The sequence below is a fragment of the Dunckerocampus dactyliophorus genome, chromosome 5 (assembly GCF_027744805.1).
Source record: "Dunckerocampus dactyliophorus isolate RoL2022-P2 chromosome 5, RoL_Ddac_1.1, whole genome shotgun sequence".
Taxonomy (NCBI): domain Eukaryota; kingdom Metazoa; phylum Chordata; class Actinopteri; order Syngnathiformes; family Syngnathidae; genus Dunckerocampus; species Dunckerocampus dactyliophorus.
In genome coordinates, this window is record NC_072823.1 from 7,327,980 (window position 1) to 7,340,835 (window position 12,856).

Sequence of the window (12,856 nt, forward strand, 5' to 3'; positions counted from 1 at the left end):
AAAATAATGGGGAGACACAAGAAAGTTAGCACAGGTTTGGATTTGCCAGTAAGTTGAATGGGCTGAGGTTATCTGTCTCCTGGATCTAGGTCCAATGCTATGATCCAGTTGGGAACCGCTGGACTATTGCAGCTGAGTGTCCGCAACCGTGGCGCTACACGGCAGCTGCCGTCTTAGGGAGCCAGATCTTCATCATGGGTGGTGACACAGAGTTCACTGCTGCCTCGGCTTATCGCTTTGACTGTGAAATGAATCAGTGGACTCGCGTGGGTGACATGACAGCCAAGCGGATGAGCTGCCACGCCGTGGCCTCGGGAAATAAGCTGTATGTGGTCGGAGGTTACTTTGGGACGCAGAGATGTAAAACGTTGGATTGTTACGACCCAACATCCGACAGTTGGAACTCCATCACCACTGTGCCTTATTCTCTGATCCCTACCGCCTTTGTCAGCACGTGGAAACACCTACCTGCCTAAGTGGGATCCAGCATCAGGTAAATTCTGATTGATGATTGAATTAGTATAATAGGTCCCCTTTAAATATGTTTACATTTTCTTCTCAGAAATTATGACTTTATTCCCATAACATTTTGACTTTATTCTCGTAACATAAGTTCAAAAATTTGAAAAACTAATTAAAAATTACAACATTGTTTTGTTTCTCATAATATTCTGACTTAAAAAAAAAAATACATTTTCTTTAGTATTTCAACTTTATGCTACTAAAAGTAGGTTATTTACGTAGGATTATGACGTTATTCTCCTAAAATTACAACTTTTTTTCTTAATATTTTGACGTTGTTCTTGCAATATTACTGCTGATTTTCCCAGTTTTGCTCTCTGTGTTGTTTTTTTTTTTGTTTTGTTTTAGGTAAATTATATTTTTAGAATGTGCCACGGCCCACTAAAAAAAACCCAGCGGTGTTCAGCAAATGGCCCCCGGGCCTCACTTTGGACACCACTGATCTACAGTCATGGAAAAAATAATGACACCACCCTTGTTTCTTCATTGTTTTTTGTTCATTTTAATGCCTGGTACAACTAAAAGTACATTTGTTTGGACAAATATAATGACAACAAAAATAATTTGAATTTAGGAGCTGATATCTAGCAATTTAAAAAAAAAAAAAAAAATTCCCATGACTGTATGTATGCATTGTCAGTCAAAGTGAAAAACCATCAGAAGTAGCCTGAGGTTGCAACCATACTGAAGCACTCTTCGTTTCTCGTGTGTGTGCAATGAACTTACTTACGCACAGGGTTACTTTCCCTGTGTGTCAGCAAAGAGCGTCAGCATTGAATGAATGTGAATGAGACATCGTCGTTAAGTGCTATTTTTATTTTCTAGTTACACGCATTCAGAGTTAATGTGGCAGATTCCATTTTATTGGTCATTAAGTGCATGTAGATACACACATTGTAAGAGAATTCCAAAATATTTATACTATTTGCTGTATTTGTCTTCCATTACAAACAGGTTAGCCTCAAGAGTACATGATGACCAGTCCCTCGTGTTACGTATGTTGTCGCCTGGTATCAAATAGCATGCCTACCTTGTGGATAGGTACGTCTCCATCCAAAGGCGGCATCTCATTATCCACTTTTGCATTGCTGTTTTTCTCAGTCTCCCACCTCTTCAAATAATTCATATTCTGAAGCGCAGCCTACACTTGAGTAGGCTAAATAGCCTTTTAGTCCTTATGCTCTCAGCCCCACTCATGTTTTTATGATGTGCTTCTACAGTAACGATATGGTATTTTTATTGCTTCTTCTCCAGTGGCAAAGTTCTACCTCTGTCCTACTCGGCTTATTGCAAATCTTATTTGTTGGACAATTGAGAAATGGAAAGTGTGTAAGGTGTTAGTTGTAGCGTAGGCTAGCTCAGACGTGTCCAAAGTGCAGCCTGGGGGCCATTTGCAGCCAGCGGACATAGAAAAAACAACTGTAATTTTACGGTAAAGTAAAAATATTAAGAGGAATAAGGTGTAATCGACTGAGAAGGTCATCATTTTACAAAAATATTGTAATATGAGGGAAAATGACGTCATTTTAGAAAGGCTGAAATATTAAACAAAAAATGTATTTTTTTTAAGTCGTAATATTATGAGATGCAAACAAAACAGCGAATGAAGTTGTGGTTTTTGGAATGGAAGGTTGTGGAAAAAGTTAGAATATTAGGAAAATAAAGTCAAAATATTATGGGAATAAAGTCATAATTCCGAGAACAACATTTAAAAGAAAATTTGAAATATTTTTGGAAAATTAAAAGAAAAAAACAACAGCAAAAATGGGGGAAAAGGGCAAAGTTGACACTAAAAAAGGCTTTTTCACCTAAATCACAAAGCTGAGATGCAATTTTTTTCTTGAAATATATATATACAGTAACTTCTTAGCATATCACACAAAATATCAAAGTCACCCTTGCATCTTTTCATTTTTCACTGTGGGCCTCACTGGAAAAAGGTTGGACACCCCTGGGTTAGCTTCTCTTGCCCAGGGCTTCCTGGCGGTTGGTTGTGTACTATCCTTCTGTACTTTGAAGAATGTTTCGGAATCCGCAGCATAAAACCCTGATCGGAGCGTGCCTTGTTTGAAATGTTTGCACAAGATTCCTGATTGCGATGAAGGATTTATTTTCTGTATATAAATACTCTTCAGAGTAAAGGGTAACATTTGGGCTAAATGTGATGTTAATGTGAAGTGCAACCCATGCAGACTGACATGAAACTGCTAAATGTAAAACGCTGCATTATCTCTATTTATCACAATAAGGAAAATGTGTCTATTTGAAGTCTGCACAGCCTTCGTATTTTCTGTTCTTCTCTTTTCCAGGAGTGTATGTGATCAACTGCTGGCTGAAAAGAAATGGCAGGAATCCACCCTGCAGACATCTTCTGGCTCGGACTGAAAGTAGACACAGAATCTTAAACCACTTTGTAACTGTTATACAGTGCCCTCCAAAAGTATTGCAACAGTGAGGTCCTTTTTTTACTATATACTGACAACATTTGGGTTTGACATCAAAAGATGAATATCTTTACTGTATTAGTGTATTACATATCATGTTGTGAGGTACCCTGAGATTCCCAGCCCTAATCGCTAGCAAATTCCAGCCTGACTTTTCTATTCATCTTGCTAATGAGTAGTTTGCATCTTCTGGCGTAGCTGTTGTACTTGTGTTCATGAAGTCTTCTATGAAGAGTAGTTGTTGATACCTTCACTCCTGCCCTCTGCAGTTTGTTGCTGACGTCACTAACCGTTGCTTCCGGGTCTTTCTTTACAGCTCTCGCAATGTTTGTCATGATGTCTGCTACTTGGTACCCTAGTGGCTTCTTTCTTTTTCAGTACATGTTTGAGCAGAGGTTCTGATGGATGTTCCATCTTCTCTGCGATTAGCTTTCATATTGTTTTCACCTCTAAATGCAGTCTAGTGAAGCAAAACCTATCCTGCCCAATCTGAAACTGAGCATAGATATTCCGTGCTATTTATTGATTGAATAATCAACGCAATCGGACACACCCGGGCAACAAACCCTGTCAGTCACATGGTTTGATAATATTGTTCACATGAACATGAAAAACCCTCTCTAGGAGTTCAAGTATCTCGGGGTCTTGTTCGCGAGTGAGGGAAGGTTGGAACGTGAGGTGAACAGATGCGATCGACGCAGCGTCTGCAGTAATGCGGTCGCTGTACCGGACCGTCGTGGTGAAGAGCGAGCTGAGCCGGAAGGCAAAACTCTCAGTTTACTGGTCGATCTATGTTCCCACCCTCACCTATGGTCATGAGCTTGGGCTTATGACTGAAAGAACGAGATCGCGGATACAAGCGTCTGAAATGAGTTTCCTACGTAGGGGGTTGGACTCACCCTAAGAGATAGGGTGAGGAGCTCAGAGTAGAGCCGCTGCTCCTTCACATCAAGAGGAGCCAGTTGAGGTGGCTCGAGCATTTAGTCCGGAAGCCTCCCAGACGCCTCCCTTGTGAAGTGTACCAGGCATGCCCAGCCGGGGCAGACCTAGGACACACTGGAGGGAGTATGTCACAGCTGGCCTGGGAATGCCTTAGTGTCCTCCAGGTGGAACTGGAAGAGGTGTCCGGGGACCAGGAAGTCTGGACTTCGCTACTGAGACTGCTTCCCCCGCGACCGGGACCCAGATAAGCGGAGGAAAATGGAATGTAATGAAAAATGGGTGGGTTCAAACAAAAGGTGCTATCTTCTAGGATGATGATAGCACCTTCTAGGATGATAGCACCTCTAGAATACATCTGCATCCTGAATGTTCCAGATGTAAATACCTGAAATGTTGCTCTCTGGTTTGAAATGTTTTCAGTCTACAGTAAAAAGGAAGGAATTTACCTCACTGGTCCAATACTTTTGGAGGGCACTGTATAAACTGCACCTTACTGAATGAACTGGACCGGTCAGGTCGTACGATTAAACAGTCGATCTTCATGTGATAAAATGTGGTACAGCACAAATACACCTGACCTATGAGCAGCCAACGGATCACTCATAAGTGGGTTTCATGTACATTCCTGTTACGGTAACAATTCCAATTCCAAAGCCATAAATGTGAACAATTTGCTCCAAAAAGTCACCAAACCGGAAAGATTTTTTTTTTGTTTTTGTACCTGTGATACTTAAAAATTTAAATGCTTTGAATTTCACATCACAGTATTCCGTATGTACGGTAATAAGACTACCACAGTCCAGTTTGTGGAAGACTTTCTTGCCAAGAAAGGACTTGCAATGGACCGCTTTGACAGTGAACTCTGAAATTCCAAATTGTGCCCAAAGTATCAACATTTACTGTGAGCACTGCCTTAATCCTCCTGGCCGTGGAATTTACTGCACAGATTGTGACTGGAGTTCTCTTCCATTCATCGATGAGGACACCTTGTGCCCCATAGGCACTTAATAGGGTTCTGGTCTGGAGGCACATTTACCCACTCTGTCAGCTTACCCACCTTCAGCGTCCTCGGCAAGGCAGTTTGTCGTTTCTGAGGCTCCTTATCAAGTTGCCACGCATTGCAGTTTCCAAAAGGAGTGGTTCATGCTTGGGAAAGTTACAGTACATGTTGGAATTCATGTTTCCCTCAATGAACCGTAGCTCCCCAGTGACGACGGCACTCATGCGGCCCCATATTATGACACTACCACCACCAGGCTTGACCGTGGGCAATACTACCATGACTTCTTCAACCTCTGCTGAAATGCTGGAAGCACTTATGTCATTTTTTAAGGCAACCGGGGAGTACAAGGACTCTGCTTCTTTGGTCGGCCCTGGCGACATGTTCCAAGTAGAACCTGCTTTGGTAAAACTGCTCTAGGACCTTCTTCTAAGCTAGGCAGTGTTTGTGGAGAGCAATAATTCAATTTCTCTATCGGACGTTCTTTGCCATGAGGTGCCAAGTTGAACATCCAGTGGCCAGTATGAGACACCAAACTGAACTCGTCTAATCCATGGCAGACACATTTGTACGGTCCAGTCAAGCAACATGTATAGTTATCAATAGGGGTGTACTGACTTGTGTTGCCAGATATTCTTACAATACTGGTTGTGTTATTTTTAAAGGACTGTATACAGTCAAATTTATACAGCACTGACAACTCTTAATTATCACCAACTTTCATTTCTACAATATTGTTCTCTGAGAAGGTGGGATCAAATGGTTCCTAAAATGGGAAGGTGTATCACTTCTGTGAGATACTGCACATAGCCATCATGGACATGAATTTTATATTCATTTTGAGCCCTCGATGATTTATTTGAACTGTTGTTTTTCTGAGGTGGAATGATTAACAATGTACATCAACCACATGAGCGCCAGCTAGTCACTGCTAGTCAGCAAAACAAAACCCTAAAGTTGGGAGCATCTTTGGATTTTCCACAAAGGACAGAAAACTCGACAAAAGCCACGCCATTTGTAAGCTAAGCAGAGCAGCTCTGAAGTACACTTAATAGCACAACAAATTTTGACCAGCGAGGCCAGCAGACCAACAGATGAGCTCGGTAGCCTTTTTTCTATGGCTGCTGCTCACCTTTTTTGGTTTGTAACTTGTTTACTTTGAAACATTGCACCTTTTGTTACCTACCTCGAGTGTTTGTTCGGAATGGAATATTTTCCACTCTGTTTTAGACAAGTATGGCAACATGTTTTTTTTTTCTTACCTACCGCAGAGACATGACACACTCAGAAGACATTTTCACTTGGAACAGATGCACCCTGTTGTTTTTATCTGCATGCATGCACACACAAACAATTTTTAGATATGCCACCTTTTTCATCTCTGTCTGAGAAGCGATTAGCTGTCCAAATTAGACTGGCTGGAGCCTAATATCCCAACAAATGGAAAATGGCAGTTTACACCCATTGCATCACATCTCTGACAGAAGTCACTGAGGTTGGTTGTTTGCTAATCGCTCTCTCCAGTGCTGGCATTACAATTGTTTGTATCTACTTGTGTTTGAATTCAATTGTAAACTGTAGACTCATTTCACAGCTGTTAGAATAAAATAATGTGGGTGGACTTGTGAAAGTGACCTGTAAAAGCACCTGTCCGAACATGTTGAAAACACTATGCTCAGGCTGAAATGTTGCACGCTTACTATTGTTATGACGTTTTAGTATGGAATTGTTTACTTTTCCAAGCTAGCACAGCATTTTCATTGCACCCATGTGGCAAATCTTGGCTTGGACACATTTTTGACACTTTTGAAGAAATGTGTCATTATTTGACATTTAGTAGTTTGCAGTATTCATTACTTATTATTGATTGGACTGAAGTCTTTATTGATCAATTTTATATTGTTCCCATCAAAGAAAAAAATGTTCATTCAGCAAGTCTTTTTGTGGTCCGTGTCTAAAAATAAATGCATTTGATATGTGGTTCCATTGTTTGTCTTTTGACTTTATTTTTGCCAATACCTTGCAGCAGGCTCGGGGATATGATGTGGTCTTTTGCACACTGGAAACAACTTAAGAATGTCATTTTTATAGAATTGACTTCATTTAAAAATGTAAGATTAATATGTACATCAACAAATGTTAACCGAAGAATCATAGCATTTGTACGCTGCATCGAATTGTTCTGTTTTTACAATGTATTGTTTGTGAATCATATCTTAACCCGTGTATGTGCAACTCAAACCCCCACTATTGTGTGGTTAAATGTCCCATTGTAAGTTTGCTCTTTGTAGCCATCAACTCCTGCTTTTTTTCAGACCAATTACAATTCATTTACTGGATTGTAACCCTCTAACTCATTTTGTAGGTGGATGAATTGGTGGCGACTCGAGTCTTGGATATGAGCAATACAATTGATTGAAATATTTTTGTTCATTCCAATGTATTTTCAGATTTAAAATTACACCTTTGTGGCAAAAAAAGGCTCATTAACTTCTGACATTTGAGTAATTCTCAGCATTTCATTTTGAAAAGTACAGTAATGGTATTTGACATTTTGACAATATTCCACCAAATTGAACTGTTTTCTCATTGTAGACCAATGCATGGATCTCTTGTGTTTTTGCCATGTTATATTATTTTAGGAGTTTCTTTATATACTGTATATATTTTCTGGCATTTCATGACATTTTCCCCTGTCATCCAGTACAAATACACAGTACAGTGTGCCCTCTTGTGGCTCTTGTATGTACTACAGGCTTTTATTTTGACAGCGAGACTGGCAAATTCATTCTTGTGCGAGTCCATTTATGTCGCTAAGGTTTCGGGAAGGATGCTAATTCTGAATTTGATACTACATAAAATATGAATACAAATGGTACCCTCAGCTGTAATTTCCAGTATATGACGTCGAGGTACCAAACATGATGTGAGTATATAACCTTTAATGTTGTTAAATACCTTTAGTATTGGCATAATTAGAAATCTACTTTGTAGGTGTGTTTTTCATAGCACAAATGACAGCCATTACTTTTAAGAACACTGCAATGACAAACTATAGAACTGGACAAACAGAGTTTTTTTTTTTTAACTGAGTCACCAAACAATGAAGGTACATTTTGAAATGTTTTAAGTAATCACTCGTTTATCGCTGTTATAGGTTCCAGACCGTGATAAGTTAATTTCTGTGAAGTAAAAAAGTACCTTATTTATAAAATTAATATTTTCATAGTTGGGGCATAAAAAAACCTGTTCACGATCTTCTAAATGCGTTTTTTAAACATAAAAAGAGCCCTCTTGACGTGAAATAACACCCATATAGTCAACTTTCCATTCATATTAGCCAATATAAGATACAAGTCTGAGAAAATAAGCAACTTAAGACATTGACGGACAGGAAGTCACATCTGGAGTTCAGGTTCACAAGTTTTAGCGGTCACTGGGTGTCAGTAAAGCACCAGACTTGATCGCTCTTATCCATATTTATCTTCATTTTGGTTAATTCAGCCATTTTTATACTTGAAAATGCTTAATTTAGGCAAAAAGACAATTTCCTTAAATCTGATTTTTTGTTTGTTTTATTTTTTTTTCCAAAAAAGAAGCTGTATTCAACCCCAAACCAGCATGTGAGGAGCCGTGAAATTTGAATCGCGATGTGGCGACGGACGTATTTGGAACAAAAAGCTATGATCAATGCAAACTGACCAGAATACATGTTTTTTTTCCCACACATTCCAGTCTCTCGTGGACCTTTCATGTCTGATGTTTTGGTTGGACAGCAGGCAATCTTGCAGCGTTGGTGTTATAGTGGCTAACATAGCTGCCTTCCAAGCACTTGACGTGTGTTCGATTCCCAGCTAATGTAATGCGAAAGTTGAAATTATTGCACGTGTTGAAAAATGCAAAGGCCAATGGAAACTTAATCGCAAATGTTCCAGTATGGTGATCGCAGTTATCCTGACAACAATTGCAAAAAGCGATGTTCGCACTTGTCCTGACAGCTACGAATCACTATTGTAACCCACAATTAAAACAAGAACTTTAATCCATGTGATCAGTAATTACAAGTGATTGATTTTTATAAATAATAAGCTGTTAAAATGACTAAAATGCCCTTTTGAATTACACAAATGAGCCTTAAAATTCATTAAAAAAAATTAATTATTGAAACGTGTGCATATTCTTGACAAAAACTCACCTTGAAAGAGCAAATGTTTTCATGTTCCTTTAAGAATAGTAAAGTCCCTGGACACAAAACAGAGCACTTCCCCTTTAAGGGAGCGAGGCTTCTTAGCGCTAGCAGTGCAGTCTACGAGCTGAGAGCACATAGCCAACTGCCGAGAGGAAAAGTGAAATGTAAAATGATTAAGGATCGCTAAAAAGACATTTACCTGGTCGATGAGCCACCACAACCACTTCTTAGTGAGCAAGAAGTGACTTTTGGTGAGTTTTGTTTTATTGGAACTTAGCTTGAACTGTGTGTAGTTATAGTGCAGGACCACTGATCTGTATAATATATCTGGATCGCTCATTGGCGATGACTTGTGAAGGCAAATGGCCGCCATATTGCTACGCGCAAGAAACACTTATCGGGCAAGCTTTTGCATTCGTGGTGAACTTCTTTTATTAATTCGGATTGGACACAAACTTCGACTTAAGATGCCTGCATGTGCAGCTATTAACTGCACAAATCGCCAGTTCAAAGGCTGTGGACGAACATTTCACCTGTGAGTATGATTGAAATGCAGATTTATGATTGATAATTTAAGGGTTTTGCACTGTCGAGCTCTCAGATATTTTCGATCATGTAAAATTCCTCTGATTAAATGTATGTCCAGAATTGATACGTGTATATAGCTCTATAATAGCTAAGAGGAAATTGACGTACTTTTTTGTTATATCATGATATATGTATTTTGTAAGGGACGAAGGTTGCGTTACTTGAAGGAATGGGAGAATCTCAGTGTTTCCATGATGCTTACCAGGCATTGTATACAGTGCAGTTAGCAAGCCAGTTTGCATACAATTGACCCGGCATGACCCTTCATTTGGATAAACAACATTTTTTGTTTTTTTTTTGCTGTTGAATGACTGACGTAAAAGGACTCATTTATATGATATGTTCTGGAAAATAACATTACTGAACATGCATACCGGTATGTTTGAGACTGCAAACAACGTATTGTCTTACCCAAAGCATATCGTTTTGTTTCAGTGGTGGTGTTTTTTTCTATGTGTCTGGGTGCATGTGTTTATGGTTATTACCCATTATGGTTATCACATATTATTCCTGTGGTTTTTGTTCAAATATATTTCTATATCAGAAAAGAGGTGATTTGTATTTAATAACACAAAAAAAATCAGCAAAATGTGAAATGATTTTAAAACGTGTCCAAAGTCACTCTCTTTTTTCATATTTATTCAGATTCATATTTTGTACAGACGAGAGCGTAGTGAATTTTATGAAAGTAAGAAAAAAAGTAAAGCATCATGACCATGGATTTTAGTGGAAAAAAGGGATGGGACCTGTCAATGACCGATTTTTTGGTCAAACAGCACATCTACTCGTAGCATTGGTGGTATAGTGGCTAACATAGCTGCGTTCCCAGCAGTTGACCTAGGTTCGATTCCCAGACAAGCAACCCTTAAATCTAACTTACCAGTGTCCATGGCTTTATTCTCCTCACATTCTATCTGCTCATGGACCTGTCAATAACCGATTTTCTGGTCAAATAGCACATCTACTCAGAGCATTGGTGGTATAGTGGCTAACATAGCTGCGTTCCCAGCAGTTGACCTAGGTTCGATTCCCAGACAATGCAATGGTAAAGTTGAATTTCTTGCACATGTTTAAAAATGCAATGAAAGATGGAAACTTAATTGCAAATATTCGAGTATGGTGATCACAGTTGTCCTGAACAGCTATTCTCTCATGGACCTGTCAATCACTGATTTTCTGGTCAAACTGCACATCTGTTCAGAGCATTGGTGGTATAGTGGCTAACATAGCTGCCTTCCAAGCAGTTGACCTGGGTTCGATTCCCAGCCAATGCAAACCTTAAATCCAACTTACCAGTGTCCATGGTAAGTGTCATGCCTGATGTTTTGGTTGAACTATAGCTGACCTCGTAGCATTGGTGGTATAGTGGCTAACATAGCTGCTTTCCAAGCAGTTGACCTGGATTCGATTCCCAGCCAATGCAATGTTAAAGTTGAATTTATTGCAGATGTTGGTTGAACAACTATTCTCTCATGGACCTGTCAGTAACCGATTTTCTGGTCAAATAGCACATCTACTCGTAGCATTGGTGGTATAGTGGCTAACATAGCTGCGTTCCCAGCAGTTGACCTAGGTTCGATTCCCAGACAATGCAATGGTAAAGTTGAATTTCTTGCACATGTTTAAAACTGCAATGAAAGATGGAAACTTAATTGCAAATATTCGAGTATGGTGATCACAGTTGTCCTGAACAGCTATTCTCTCATGGACCTGTCAATCACTGATTTTCTGGTCAAACAGCACATCTATTCGGAGCATTGGTGGTATAGTGGCTAACATAGCTGCCTTCCAAGCAGTTGACCTGGATTCGATTCCCAGCCAATGCAAACCTTAAATCCAACTTACAAGTGTCCATGGTAAGTGTCATGCCTGATGTTTTGGTTGAACTATAGCTGACCTCGTAGCATTGGTGGTATAGTGGCTAACATAGCTGCTTTCCAAGCAGTTGACCTGGATTCGATTCCCAGCCAATGCAATGTTAAAGTTGAATTTATTGCAGATGTTGGTTGAACAACTATTCTCTCATGGACCTGTCAGTAACCGATTTTCTGGTCAAATAGCACATCTACTCGTAGCATTGGTGGTATAGTGGCTAACATAGCTGCGTTCCCAGCAGTTGACCTAGGTTCGATTCCCAGACAATGCAATGGTAAAGTTGAATTTCTTGCACATGTTTAAAACTGCAATGAAAGATGGAAACTTAATTGCAAATATTTGAGTATGGTGATCACAGTTGTCCTGAACAGCTATTCTCTCATGGACCTGTCAATCACTGATTTTCTGGTCAAACAGCACATCTATTCGGAGCATTGGTGGTATAGTGGCTAACATAGCTGCCTTCCAAGCAGTTGACCTGGATTCGATTCCCAGCCAATGCAAACCTTAAATCTAACTTACCAGTGTGCATTTTTGTTCTCCACACATTCTATCCGCTCATGGACCTGTCATGCCTGATGTTTTGGTTGAACTATAGTTGACCTCATAGCATTGGTGGTATAGTGGCTAACATAGCTGCCTTCCAAGCAGTTGACCTGGATTCAATTCCCAGCCATTGCAATGTTAAAGTTGAATTTATTGCAGATGTTGGTTGAACAACTATTCTCTCATGGACCTGTCAATAACCGATTTTCTGGTCAAACAACACATCTCCTTGTAGCATTGGTGGTATAGTGGCTAACATAGCTGCCTTCCAAGCAGTTGACCTGGGTTCGATTCCCAGCCAATGCAAACCTTAAATCTAACTTACCAGTGTCCATGCTTTTCTTCTCCACACATTCAATCCGCTCATTCACCTGTCATGCCTGATGTTTTGGTTGAACTATAGCTGACCTCGTAGCATTGGTGATATAGTGGCTAACATAGCTGCTTTCCAAGCAGTTGACCTGTATTCGATTCCCAGCCAATGCAATGTTAAAATTGAATTTATTGCAGATGTTGGTTGAACAACTATTCTCTCATGGACCTGTCAGTAACGATTTTCTGGTCAAACAGCACATCTACTCGTAGCATTGGTGGTATAGTGGCTAACATAGCTGCCTTCCAAGCAGTTGACCTGGGTTTGATTCCCAGCCAATGCAAACCTTAAATCCAACTTACCAGTGTCCACGGTTTTCTAATCCGCTCATTCACCTGTCATGCCTGATGTTTTGGTTGAACTATAGCTGACCTCGT

At 39.8% G+C, this 12,856-nt stretch overlaps 1 protein-coding gene and 7 non-coding genes across 15 annotated transcripts in view; all 8 read left to right on the forward strand.

The window, feature by feature from the left end:
- LOC129181246 (kelch-like protein 25) overlaps positions 1-7,487 on the forward strand; it is a 48,111-nt gene extending 40,624 nt beyond the window's left edge. For 7 of the 8 annotated variants that reach the window (XM_054776155.1, XM_054776154.1, XM_054776158.1 and 4 more), the window contains 2 exons: positions 90-493; positions 2,832-7,487. In XM_054776155.1, the coding sequence (XP_054632130.1) occupies positions 90-476 (387 nt within the window). In that variant the 3' untranslated portion in view covers positions 477-493; positions 2,832-7,487. The remainder of the gene's footprint in view (positions 1-89; positions 494-2,831) is intronic. The other variant, XM_054776153.1, reaches the window with a different exon arrangement.
- Positions 7,488-10,887: 3,400 nt separating this feature from the next.
- Positions 10,888-10,959, forward strand: trnag-ucc (transfer RNA glycine (anticodon UCC)). The gene has a single exon. It is a non-coding gene; the product is annotated as a tRNA-Gly (tRNA).
- A 77-nt stretch (positions 10,960-11,036) lies between these two features.
- trnag-ucc (transfer RNA glycine (anticodon UCC)) lies at positions 11,037-11,108 on the forward strand. Its single transcript has one exon. It is a non-coding gene; the product is annotated as a tRNA-Gly (tRNA).
- Positions 11,109-11,439: 331 nt separating this feature from the next.
- Positions 11,440-11,511, forward strand: trnag-ucc (transfer RNA glycine (anticodon UCC)). The gene has a single exon. It is a non-coding gene; the product is annotated as a tRNA-Gly (tRNA).
- A 77-nt stretch (positions 11,512-11,588) lies between these two features.
- Positions 11,589-11,660, forward strand: trnag-ucc (transfer RNA glycine (anticodon UCC)). The gene has a single exon. It is a non-coding gene; the product is annotated as a tRNA-Gly (tRNA).
- Positions 11,661-11,991: 331 nt separating this feature from the next.
- trnag-ucc (transfer RNA glycine (anticodon UCC)) lies at positions 11,992-12,063 on the forward strand. Its single transcript has one exon. It is a non-coding gene; the product is annotated as a tRNA-Gly (tRNA).
- A 277-nt stretch (positions 12,064-12,340) lies between these two features.
- Positions 12,341-12,412, forward strand: trnag-ucc (transfer RNA glycine (anticodon UCC)). The gene has a single exon. It is a non-coding gene; the product is annotated as a tRNA-Gly (tRNA).
- A 278-nt stretch (positions 12,413-12,690) lies between these two features.
- trnag-ucc (transfer RNA glycine (anticodon UCC)) lies at positions 12,691-12,762 on the forward strand. The gene has a single exon. It is a non-coding gene; the product is annotated as a tRNA-Gly (tRNA).
- Positions 12,763-12,856: the final 94 nt, after the last annotated feature.